The sequence below is a fragment of the Pan troglodytes genome, chromosome 4 (assembly GCF_028858775.2).
Source record: "Pan troglodytes isolate AG18354 chromosome 4, NHGRI_mPanTro3-v2.0_pri, whole genome shotgun sequence".
Classification (NCBI taxonomy): Eukaryota; Metazoa; Chordata; class Mammalia; order Primates; family Hominidae; genus Pan; species Pan troglodytes.
Genome location: NC_072402.2, coordinates 9,958,093 through 9,970,977, shown reverse-complemented (window position 1 = coordinate 9,970,977; position 12,885 = coordinate 9,958,093). Strand labels below are relative to the sequence as shown.

General features: G+C 38.9%; 1 protein-coding gene across 4 annotated transcripts in view; it reads left to right on the top strand.

Moving 5' to 3' along the window:
• The window catches only part of SEMA5A (semaphorin 5A), a 500,732-nt gene that overhangs the window by 219,354 nt on the left and 268,493 nt on the right, over positions 1-12,885 (top strand). For all 4 annotated transcript variants that reach the window (XM_016952939.4, XM_054684172.2, XM_054684169.2 and 1 more), the window contains one exon: positions 6,752-6,797. In XM_016952939.4, the coding sequence (XP_016808428.2) occupies positions 6,752-6,797 (46 nt within the window). The remainder of the gene's footprint in view (positions 1-6,751; positions 6,798-12,885) is intronic.

The following is a 12,885-nucleotide window of genomic DNA, read 5'->3' as shown; positions in this document are numbered from 1 at the left end:
TTACACTTTGGCAAACTCTTGCTTTTCACTTTGGTAATGACAGGAGAAAAATAGAAGTATAGAATCATTCCTCCAAGCTATACAACTAATGCATTCAAAGAATCTAATCTCTTAACCTCTTGCACCACTGCCTTTTTCCCTGAAGAATGGCAATATTCCTTATTACTACCTTACATCTAGGGGTGTTATGAAGATTAATGAGATCACTTAAATGCTTTGGGTTGCTCAAAGCATTGCCCTGTTAGGGAGACTGACCCTACTTGCAACATTTGGTTAGCATTTCCAGTTGGCCAGGGGCCAGAAGCATTATTCCTTCATGTTGGAAAGGCTGGTGGCCTTTCTCATGAACCTCACGCATATTGTTTTCCCTCCTCTGTGCTCACACAATTGCAAGATAAAGTGGTTGCCTCTTCTGTAATACCTTGGAGGACAGCCACTTGCAGGGTTCTGTAGATCTTACTTTAGTTTGTGAGTGGCCCAACACCTGGGAATATCAATTTTTTTATCCCCTTTAGAAGGTTTTCTCTCTTTTTGTAACCTTTAACTTTGTAGGTCATTGACCTAAACTGTGATGGATCAAGCTGTCTTGAGAGATTTCAAGTCCCTCATGTTGCCAGCTGGCTTGGAATTTTTCCTACAGCAAAAATGCATTTGGAGTTGTATGTGGGGCCAAATAGTTCAAGGAAAGAGATTTGAGAATAGCAAAAACCACACTGTGTTTTATCAGATTCTTAGGTTCTTGGGATGTGATTAGGGAATTCCACAAATGTTTTACTTATGGTTCACCTTTTAAAATATTGTTTAGGCCAGGCACGGTGGCTCACGCCTGTAATCCCAGCACTTTGGGAGCCGACACGGGTGGATCATGAGGTCAGGAGATAGAGACCATCCTGGCTAACACGGTGAAACCCCGTCTCTACTAAAAATACAAAAAATTAGCCAGGCGTGGTGGCGGGCGCCTGTAGTCCCAGCTACTTGGGAGGCTGAGGCAGGAGAATGGCGTGAACTCAGGAGGCAGAGCTTGCAGTGAGCCAAGATAGCACCACTGCGCTCTGGCCTGGGCGGAAGAGCGAGACTCCATCTCAAAAAAAAATAAAATAAAATATTGTTTAAAATAGCTGAAAATTGTAATAAGGTGGATACTAAACTGTTTGTGTAGTGAGGCATTTGACTACTTGGGTTTTCCATGGACCATAGTCATTTATTAAACTAATATTTAGGCCAGGCGTGGTGGCTCACACCTGTTATCCCAGCACTTTGGGAGGATCACTTGAGGTCAGGAGTTCAAGACCAGCCTGGCTAACATGGTGAAACCCTGTCTCTACCAGAAATATAAAAATTAGTTGGGCGTGGTGGCATGTCGGTGTAATCCTGGCTACTGGGGAGGCTGAGGCAGGAGAATTGCATGAACCCAGGAAGTGGAGGTTGCAGTGAGTCGAGATCATGCCATTGCACTCCAGCCTGGGTGAAGAAGCAAGACTCCATCTTAGAAAAAAAAAAAAAAAAGGAAAAAAAAAAATTTAAAAGCACCTACCAACTCTGTGCCTTAAAAATCAAACAAATAAAAAATCAACAAAAATATAACCAATCAACTGGCATGAATATACACATTAAATAGATGTTGATCTGTGTAAGATGATAAATAGTTCTGATAAGTGGAGTTTTAATTTTTTTAAGAAAGCTTCATCAACTGATTTTATTATTAACAAATACATAAGTACTTATTACATCAATTTATACTATTAAAGAATTATTGTATCTATTTTATATGTTGAGATTTCTTTTAAGATTATTTTGAAATAAGTTTCTCAGTTGTGAAAAATAACACATGAAAAACACTTCTCAGGAAATGATTTAAATTTGCCATAATAAAAATACGTTTGTTAAATGGCCATTTATTCGTAGAACTTAGTTAGGCAATGTGTATATCTAAACATGGTCACAGTCTTTTGGGAATTTGTATTATTTAAATACATTGAGATAATTGTATAGTTTATCTCTTTCATTTCATAAGTTAAGAAATAGGGATATTCTTAGAATTAGGTATGGGCAGGGAGTTGTTCAGGCAAAATAAAAAGAGAGAAAAGAGGTGCCATTTAAACAGCCAGACCCGTAGCCTCAAACTGTTCTCCTCAAGGGGAGACATACATCACAGCCAGATCACAGTCCCAGAGGTGAAAATTGATGGCCTAGGATCAAAAGTTTGTTATTAGCAGAACTAAGACTTTAATTTGCTTAAAATGATTTGTAAATGTTGCTGTAAATGACCAGTGAAGATATGAAATAGTAGTAGCATAAGAGCTGTTACTGTGTTTGTTTCTGTGTGTGTGCATGTTTGGTGCAGGTGAAATTAGGAAGGGGACATTGAATAACTAATAGGTGGGGCCTTGAGGCATAATGGGACAAGGGACACCAAGACAGGGGGGGCTTGTTTCTAATCCCAGGACTTTCTCTGAAACCTTACAGTATTGGACAAATCTCACTGCAGCTGTTAATTTATAGAAGTTTTCTCATCTATAAATTGAAGGGTATATACTCTTTAGTGACTCTTAGTTCTTGATTTCTTAGACTCTATATTATTAGATTAAAAATATGGAATGGGGTAAAATAATCACCAATTTTTATCTTGCAACCCAGAAAATACTACAAAAAGAAAAGTTCAAATCCTCTGGTGCTTTCCTTCCTGGGGTATTGGATGTGGTGATGGTGATGGTGCTGGTGCTGGTGATGGTATTTCATAGTAACTGTGCTATTTTTCCTAGTAAGCATGCCCCTCCCTCCTCTTTGCCCCTTCCTTTCACCTATTGAATACCTCTGCCATATTGATTTGTTATTACTGATGAGATGATTGGAAGGGCACCATAGCTCTCAGGTATTTGGAAGGAGAAGAGGTAGATGGTTTAACTCCATTAGCAATGTTTCTGGAGAGGAGGGGTACCTTTACAGCCCATTGGAACTTGAGAAGCAGAAAAATAATGATCAGAAGAGTTATATTTGCTTATGGAGGTGTGGACCGAGAAAGTGGCGTATTTTTTATTATAAGCCATTATCTTCTCCTATGGAAAACACCTGAAAACTGGAAGCAGGTGTTGTGGACGGCGATCTCTGTGTCTCCTCCACTCCCCTCTCCAAGTAGACAGAGAGCTCTTTGCTTGATCTGCACAGAGCTCTACAGAGCACTGCAGACTCTGCTATCGTCTTTTCTCAAAGGCCCTGACGCACTTCCAGCTCTTCCTTTGTGTATGAGAGCTTCTTTTCAAGAAAGTTTCTGGAGACAGATACCATAGTGTGAACATACATGTGCACGTGTATGTGTTTGAGTAAGCAAGAAAGAATGAACCATGAGATATCACCAAAGCTCTTAGGTAATTCATTTACTAAATTAATGAGTTTCTTTTATTGGAAATATTTACTGAAGAAGTCCTTCTTAAAATTGCCAGTGGGTTGAAAAGGAGTAGGGTGACTGGATTCCAGGACCAATGACAAAATTAACATAGAAGTTGGCACCATTAATTGATGCTTACAATGGGTCAGACTTCATTCCAAGTGTTTTTCTTAGATTTAAACCTCACAACAACCCTAGGGAATGGGTTTGATTATTAGCTCCATTTTACAGATGAAAAGACTAAGGCATAGAAAGAAATGCTTTCTTCCTGAGATTGTATAGAGGCAGAACTCTAGTTTTTGCATGAATATTCTTAATTGCTAGGTAATGCTGACTCCCATAGCAGAGGGGCAGCCTCCTGAAACCAGAAAGACAGTGGGAAATATGTGAGGGTGGGGAGCTGAGCTGCTCATAGAGGCAACGGGTGTACAATGGCTAGTAATTTCCCTGGTGCCGCTATGTACTAGTTTGTTCTCACACTACTATAAAGAAATAGCTGAGACTGGGTAATTTATAAAGGAAATAAGTTTAATTGATTCACAGTTATACATGGCTGGGAGGGCTCAGAAAACTTGTAATCATGGTGGAAGGTGAAGGGGAAGCAAACTTGGGCCTTCTCACATGATGGCAGGAGAGAGAAATGCAAGCAGGGGAAATGCCAGATGCTTATAAAACCATCAGATCTCATGAGACTCACTCAGTATCATGAGAACAACATGAAGTAACCCGCCCCCATGATCCAATCACCTCCTACTAGGCCCCTCCCTGGACACATGGGGATTATGGGGATTAAAATTCAAGATGAGATTTGGGTGGGGACACAGCCAAACTATATCACACTGGTAAGCCCCACTTCTGAAAGACTTGTCTGTGTGTGTGTGTAGATTTCTTGCTTCCCTTAGAGGAGGTGTGCTGGTTTCAAGGTCACACTGGGTGAAAGCTTGGCTAATGTTGAAATGCGAGTCACCCTCCAGTGCCACCTACCTTGGCTGCTTCAACATAGTCTTCTGTATGTGCACCAAGTTCACATTTGTTCCTCTGAAAAGGACTTTTTGTTGTTGTTGAGACAGGATCTCTCTCTGTCACCCAGGCTGGAGTGCAGTGACAGGATCGTGGCTCACTGGAGCCTTGACCTCCCAGGCTCAATGGATCCTCCCACTTCAGCCTCCTGAGTAGCTGGGACTCCAAGCATGCACCATGCCACCTGACTAATTTTTGTATTTTTTCTTTTTTTGTAGAGATAGTGTCTCCCTATGTTGCCTAGGCCTGTCTAGAACTCCAGGACTCAAGTGATTGGCCCACCTTGGCCTCCCACAGTGCTGGGATTACGGGGCAATGTGCCTGGCCTGCAGATGACATTTCTGTTGGAGTCCTAGACTTCTCATGGCACTGACTAAATCAAAAGACTTTCCTGTAATATTCCCTCCCCTCAGAGGTATCCTTAACCTGGTTCTACATAGAGGGCTGTAGCATTATAATAAAGGACAGGGGAATGTTTCCTGAAATGGCTTTGTGATGGAGGTGGCATGTGCCAAGCAGTGCTTCTGGGAGCTTCTCTTGGGGTATATCAGAGGTGAGATTTGAAAGGTGGAAAGAGTGTGGTAAGGAGACTATTGCTGTGGTTTGGGTGAGGCTGTTTTCACTCGGTTTAGAGAGGTGGTACCCCCATGTGAGGAGGCAAATTGTGTGAAACCTGAATGCCCAGGAGGCAATGCCTGGACTCATGAGACTACCTGAATGTGAGCCTAGTCCTCTTTCATCCTTCAGCTGTGTGTGTACATGTGCTTCTGAGTGCCAGCTTCCATGGGGGCTTTGTCCTCCCTAACTCTGTCCATAACCCATAGGGATGTTTCTTGGTCATCTCAAGGCTATGCCCTTGGGCCTCTTTGGCTGTCACTTGTCACTTCTACTGGGACATATGTCCAGCTTATATACCTACCTCCCCCCCGCCCACGATAGTGAAAATAGTCAACATTTATGTCTTATAGGTGTTGTAAAACCAATAAGAAGTGACCTTGGACCAGCCCATTATAACAGCATCCTTGGCTTCTTGGAGATCCCACCTCGTGCTCATTTGCATCTTAGAGTTTGCTTACCGTTATGTGCCAGCATCTTCTTGACATTATTATTTGCACTTAGCCTGGCTTTCTCCTCCCTTCCTCTTTGGGGTGCTGCCGGTGCACATCCCCGCCCCATCTTCCCATTTACATGATGCCAGGATTTCAGTTAGAGGCTGAAGCAAAGAATACTGAGGTAGGTTAATGAGTTGTTTCTAAAACCTACAACACTAGAGTCCAAAGCCCAGTGTAACTAATCTATCTTTTTTCCGTGTCCTCTACTGATCTCCACTGCATGTTTCACTATTCTTCCCCTTCTTTGTTGAAATTGATATTTTACTTTTCTCTAATTTCCTATTTTATACTTGGGCAGTGAAACTTGACTCTTTGAAGCCCTTGATGTCATCAGTTTCCTTTGGGCAGACCACCAAGTTCATGTTTCTTTTCTTTTCTTTTTAAACCAAATCCTATATAATGCAAGTTATATTTATGTATTTATTATTTATTTATTTATTTTTGAGACAGGGTCTCGCCCTGTCACCCTGGCTGAACTGCAGTGGTGTGATCACAGCTTACTGCAACTTCCACCTCCCAGGACCAAAGCATCCTCCTGCCTCAGCCTCCTGAGTAGCTGGGACTATAGGCATAAGCCAATATGCCTGGATAACTTTTGTATTTTTTGTAGAGACAGATTTTGCCATGGTTCCCAGGAGCCTGGCAACCTCCGCCTCTCAGGATCAAAATATCCTCCTGCCTCAGCCTCCCAAAGTGCTGGGATTACAGGTGTGAACCACCATGCCGGGCCCAAGTTCATATTTCTAAACTTTTATTACGTACTGAATCCATCTTACAAGGTAGAGTACTGTGAACCTCAGAGCATTGCTTGAATTCAAAATCTTAATTATAAAACATGGTGAATTTAGGTGATAATTATAAAGGAAGACCTATGAGGAATAGTTGTACATCATCTTAAGTAAAACAGTTTCAGAATGGAATGCCCATGTCCTTTTATTTATTCCATATAGATCAAGAGAGCCAGTTAGTGACTTACACTTACCAAAAGTATGTACAAACACACCCCACTTATTCGTTAGCTTTCTCACCAATCTCTAATGTGTATTTGTTGACCTCTTGAATTCCTCTTTGTACTCTAAGATCCAAGGAAAGTAGTGCTAAACATATTCTTAGAAAGAAGATGCTTTTGAAGTCAAAATTATTATTTTATTTTCTTTGTTCTTGAAATTTTTATAAACTCTTAACTTTTTGTGATCTATTAAAAATAAAACTGCTCTGTTTTTGTATTTTGTAGAAACTACCTCTTCAGGTTACAGCTTGAGGATCTGTCTCTTATCCAGGTAGGTGCAATTTATTTTTCTGAAGCTTTCATTTTCCATCCCAATTAACTCACTGTTTGAGGGGATGAAGACAGATGCATGTAAAGGTGTTAATCCAGCCTGAGCAGGGGCCCATTTCCTCGGCAGGTCAGGCCACAGGACTAAGGCTGCCCTACTTGTTATGGGTCATCACCTCCCTTAATTCCCAATTAGCCTTTTCCTCCTGTCAGGTGGCCCTGTTTGTTCCGTGGATGTGATCCTGATTTATCCTTCCTTAGATGAGAGACCATTCAAGGAACATTGCTTCAAAGCCTGGACACATTCCTTTCCCCACAGTTACAGCAATCATCGATTATTTAGTTTGATGCATTCGGGCATCAATTTCTTGTAAAACAGCTTTGTTTCCTCTTTATAATTTATATGAACATAAATATGAATACTTGGGTTAAAAGCTATCTATAACAAAGAATAAAGGGAAATAGATCAAAATGAAATTTAAGTACTTCTGTTGTTGCGGTTTGAACAATGGACCTGAGATCTTGTACTTAAATGAAGTATTTATTTTAGTAGCAGATCTGAGTCACAAAAGCCCACTTTTCCCTCTAGTCTTTAAAAAGTGTCTCCTAGAAAATAAGAGAATTAAGACACAAATATCTTCTTCACCAAGATTCTGGAACTCCCTACGGACTATGCCAGAATCTTTGGGCTGTGTAGAGTTTGGAAAAAGTTCTTCAACCAATTTTCGTCTCACTCTCATGTGCTAGAGCTCTAAGAGGTGATTGGAGAGGATTTTATATTATTTTATTCTCTCTTTAATGCTGCTGCTTGTGAACATTTAGGGAACTTCAGAGCTAGGTTTTAATATTAAATCTATCTTTTACTTAGCAGGGTGTTAAAATCAGCCAATCCCCTGATCAAAGCTAATATTGATAAAAAGCAAGGGCTTTGAAGACACATCAACCTGATTTGTGATCTAGTTCCATGACTTCTAGGAATTATTGGTTCCTCATCTGTGAAATGGTCACAAATCACTACCAACTCCATATTAGCATGGTGAAAAATAAGTAAGACGTGCAAAAGAGATAAAACATTGCAATTTATCAAGAATTTTCTATTGTTTTTGATTTTTTAAAGTGATAATAATAAATAATAAATCTCCATTGTAATAGTTTTATCACAACTGACAATAAATTGTCTTTCCACTGCAATTTAGTATATGACCGGAGTCTTTCATTGAGCCAATTGAGTGGTAAAATTATGAATTTATTATTAAGGAATCAGAATGATCAGCAATTTGAAGACATTACCTTCAGTGAAATAAGCCAGGCACAGAAAGACAAAACTGCAGGATCTCACTTATGTGTGAAATCTAAAAAGACAAACTCTTAGGAGCAGAGAGTGGACTGGTGGTTTCCAGGGGCCCAGAAGGTCAGGGAAGGTGTTAGGGAGATGATGGCCACAGAACAAGAAATTCCAGTTAGACAAAGGAATAAGTTAAAGAGATCCATTGTATGACATGGCGACTATAACTACTAACAATGTACTATATGCTTGAAAATTGCTAACAGAGTAGATTTCAAGTGTTCTCAACACCAAAATAAATAAATAAATAAATAAAGTATGTGAGATACCTGCATATTAATTAGCTTGATTTAGCCATTCCACAACGTATACGTATATCAAAGTGACATGTTGTACACTATCAATATATATAATTTTTATTTGCTAATTAAAAAAAGAATGATCAACAATTCAATCAAAATGCCACTTTAAAGATTGTTTTAGATAACCTTTTCTAAAATATGTATCGTTTAGTAGATACAAACTACATATTATACTCGTTTTGATTCTCATGGTATACTCTCTGGCATATCACTTGTGTTAAAAAGCGAGGTTTTGTAGGTCTGTGTGTGCACAAACGTATATTTACATATACGCATTCGTTTGTTTTTAAATTTGCTAGCTCCCTCAGCTGAGAGGGTTTAGAAGTATTCTTAGCAGCAGTGAACACACTTGATACATGTTACTTTGTTTCTAAACTTAATTCTCCATGAAAACAAACGAAGGATTTTTTTGAGAAGTGACTTAATCTAGAATTGGGCAAGGAGAACTCAGATAAGACTGGAAGAGCTTGTTGTTTCAGAAATTAAGGAAAATATTTAAAGAATGATGAGGGTGTGTCATAAGAAACTAGGAGACAGCTTGAAGTGGGCTCGCTGAAGAAATCTGGGGCAATTTGATTGTCAAAATAGATAATGCCAGAGGTAGATTATAACACATTGAATAACATAAGAATCCATGAGTAGATGCTAACATAAAACATAAATAAATGAGTAAACAAATGCCAACTAATGAATATTGAAGGAATAATTTGATTAGGAGATTATGATTTGGCAACCATTATACTAAAAATCAATTTAGGCAAAAGTGATCAATAGATGCTAATTTATGGGTCAGAGTTTGATGACAGCCAGGATATTTATTCATAGTAGTCTTAAAGTACTTACCTATATGATACTTATTAATTACAACAGGAAAACTTATAACTTGATAGTAAAGAAATCTGGCAAATAGCCCATGACCAAATAGTCAAAGGTCAAGGGGAACTTCACCAGCAATGGGACAGAGTTCAATGATTTGATGCACAGAGGACACAGCAAAATGTCCTTGATATTTCAGCCAAAAATTATAACCAAAATTATAACTAATAACCTTATCATGAGGAACCATCAGATACAGTGAGGGACACCCTACAAAAAACTGGCCTCTACCCTTCAGATATCACAAAGTCATGAAAGATATGAAAAAAGAAGAAATAATAAAGAGCTCTTCCATCATAAAGCTCAACAAACAGACGTGGGGATCAAATGCAATACTTGACCCAAATTGAATCTTGCAGCAGATATATTTTTTCTTACTATAAAGGACATTATTTGGACAACTGGAAAAATTCAAATGTCTGGATAAGATAGTAGAAATGTATTAATATTAATTTGTTGATTTTGATAACTGTAATATAGGAGAATGTCATTGTTTTTTGGAAAAGCATGCTAAAAGATATAGGGGTAATGGATATCATTTCTGTAACTTATATCAAAATAGCTTTTAAAATTGTTGTACACATACATACATAGAAGCTATACACATGTGCAGAGGCAAATATAATAAAGCAAATATGATACAGTGTTAACAGGGGAATCTAGGTGAAGGACTTATGAGAGTCTATTGTGATATTTTTGCAAATTTTACTGACATGATGTCCAAATAAATAGATGCAAAAAAGTGAGGAGATGTATTTCCATTAACTCATGTGTATATATTTTTGTGAGGTCAAGGAAACTGATTGTACTTTTCTCATCATTGCCTCCTTGGTCTTGGCTGCCTTCGGTGGAAATCAGGTTGCAATTATTGATGGGATTGATGAGCTATTACTGAAGTATAGGATGCCCATCAGTACCACCACCTGGTGAGAGCTTAGTCTACTGACATAGCACCAAGCAAGAAGACGTGACTTTTTGAACTGCGGTTTTAAAAATGCGGCTCTAATGATAGAGGTCAGACTGCTGTACCATTGGTGCAAAGCAGGGCAATTCTGCTTTTTCATATTCTGTGGCTGTGTACGGAGTTCTGTAGCCTACTGTTTACTTAGTCTGGAGAGAGAAGGCTGGCAATTCTTCATGACATACTTTTTTTTTTTTTTATATCACGTGTCTCCAGCAAAGAGGCCTTGTTGGTTTCTATGAATATTTTATTTTAATTTACATGACAGTTCCCAAGTATAACAGAAAGGAATAAGCACACTGGTAGACAAAGGGTCTTATAACAGTGCCGTCTGATAGAAGCACCATGTGAGCCAAATAGGTAATTTAAGATGATCTGCTAGGCACACTGAAAAAAGTACAAAGAAGCAAGGGAAATGACTACTAACAGTATATTTTACTACCTCAGTATATCCAAAATATTTTAATTTCAGCATAGAATCATTATAAGAAATTAATGATCTGTTGCACTTTTTTTTTTTTTTTCTGGAACTCAGTCTTCAAACTCCAGTGTGTGTTTTATATTTCCATCACATTTGGATTTGGACCAGCTAGAGTTGAAGTGTTCTGGATGGCTGGTGCGCCCCATTGGAAAACACAGTTTTAGATAATAAGTGACAGAACATTTGACTTGTGTGCCTTCAATTATTACACAGAAAGATGGTTTTCTACCACAAATCATGGGGGTTGATTTGTATATCTCAGGTTAATATTTTTCTCCTTTTCTTGCTCCAAAGTTAAAAATTATTGTTTAAATGTAGAAAAATGATGAAACAGAACAAGGAGGACAACCAATTTCAAGAAAACTGGAGACAATGAGAAATGAATGTAGTTCACCAGTAACCTTTATTTAACACTAGACAAGGCGTCCTTGGGTCCTGCCCCTGTGCAGGACAGAGGTTCACCTCCAGGTGGCAGTTTGCATTACCTGTGACTCTCCTGATCACCTGAGGGCAGTTTCTACCTTGTCTGGTCATGTCATGCTGCATATTGTTTTCCAAACTGTAGGCTATTTTCCAACTTGAAGCATTTGCTCTTGCTGTCCTGTCTCAATCACCTTCACTCTATCTATCTTCTTCCTGGAGAAAAAGACTGCCCATCCTCAAGTTTCACTGGAGACAACACCTCTTGGTAACCCATTCTGTGCCTGCTTGGCTGGTGACCCTCTGAGGCATTTCACAGCCTCATAGCCTTTATTTCTGACTAGTACTTATTGCTTCATGTTGAAATTCATTCTCTGTGTTGTAAGAAGTGTTTTCTTTCTTTTTATATGTTCAGAATTAGATGAGATTATTAGATTAGGTTACCTGGAAGGTGGTAGAGTCAAAACAGATAGCTTACAAGTTTCTGTCCCTTGGTATTTAATATGCTTACTCTTCCCTAACCTTTTTAAACATAACTTCAATGGAGTGGGAGGTAAACATCATATTTTTGTCCCTAAATTCAAGAAAAGAAAAGTAACGTTAACCCAGAAGCTGGAGTTATAAGAAATGCTTTCGGAAGAGACATCCTAAAACAAACGTGTGCATACTGTCACCCCAGGGGACAATTCGTGGATGAGACAGGCAATTCCTGACTGATATATTCATTCCTTACATACTAACCACTTGTCTTCTCAATACTGTTTTACAGTTTTCCTCTCTCCCAAATTTTTTCTCCTGCTTTGACATTGGTTTAGCAACAATGATGAGAAAGCGGATGTTGAATAATGATTCTTCTTTTTTTCCTACTTAGTGACGTTCATAGAATTCTGGAGACCCCACTGCATTGTCCTTTGTCAACTGCCCTGAAATCCAGGGTGGTATTTTCCATCCAGCAGCCAGCCCACTTCCTGGCTACAGTAGGAGCACGGGGACACCACCTTAGTGCACCCTCTCCACTCCCCTCCCACCATTCCGTGACCTTATGATATCTATCAAAGCACTGTCACACATGGCGGCTCAGCTCTGTAGAACCATACTGAAATTCAGTGATGAGAAAAATAGGCTTTTGTGGGGTGGCTTCCAAAAGAGAGAACTCACTTCCAAGACAGGTTGCCTGATAAATCTGGTGCAAGGAATATTTTGGACATGGAGTCAACAGTACTTCAAATCGGAAGTCTCTTCCCTTTTGCCAAAAAAAATCTTGTCTTTTTGACAAACTAGAAACATCACTGGTGGAATTGCTAAAGCCGTGAAGATTTGAGCAGGAATTGGGAAACAAGTACTCTGTTACCCTGAGTGAATGTTATCTGTATGAGGTAAATCTCTTGGCATGACCATATGAATATTCACATATAAATGTACCATGAAGTAAAATGGCTATATTTGGAATATTTCTTATGATTTTCAGACAGGTATGCCTTAACATATTAAGAGAAGATGTCTCTTAACATTTAAAGACCAAGAGTTGCTTTTAATTTAAGAAAATAAAACCTGTTTATCATCAATGACTAGAGAATCAAATATTAACTTATTTTCACTTATAAGGCACCTTTTTCCTCAGAGACTGTGATAATTTTTTTTTTTTTTTTGCAACTCACTGCATGCTGAAGTTTAGCCATTCCCTATTGAAAACCAGTCATTTTCAGG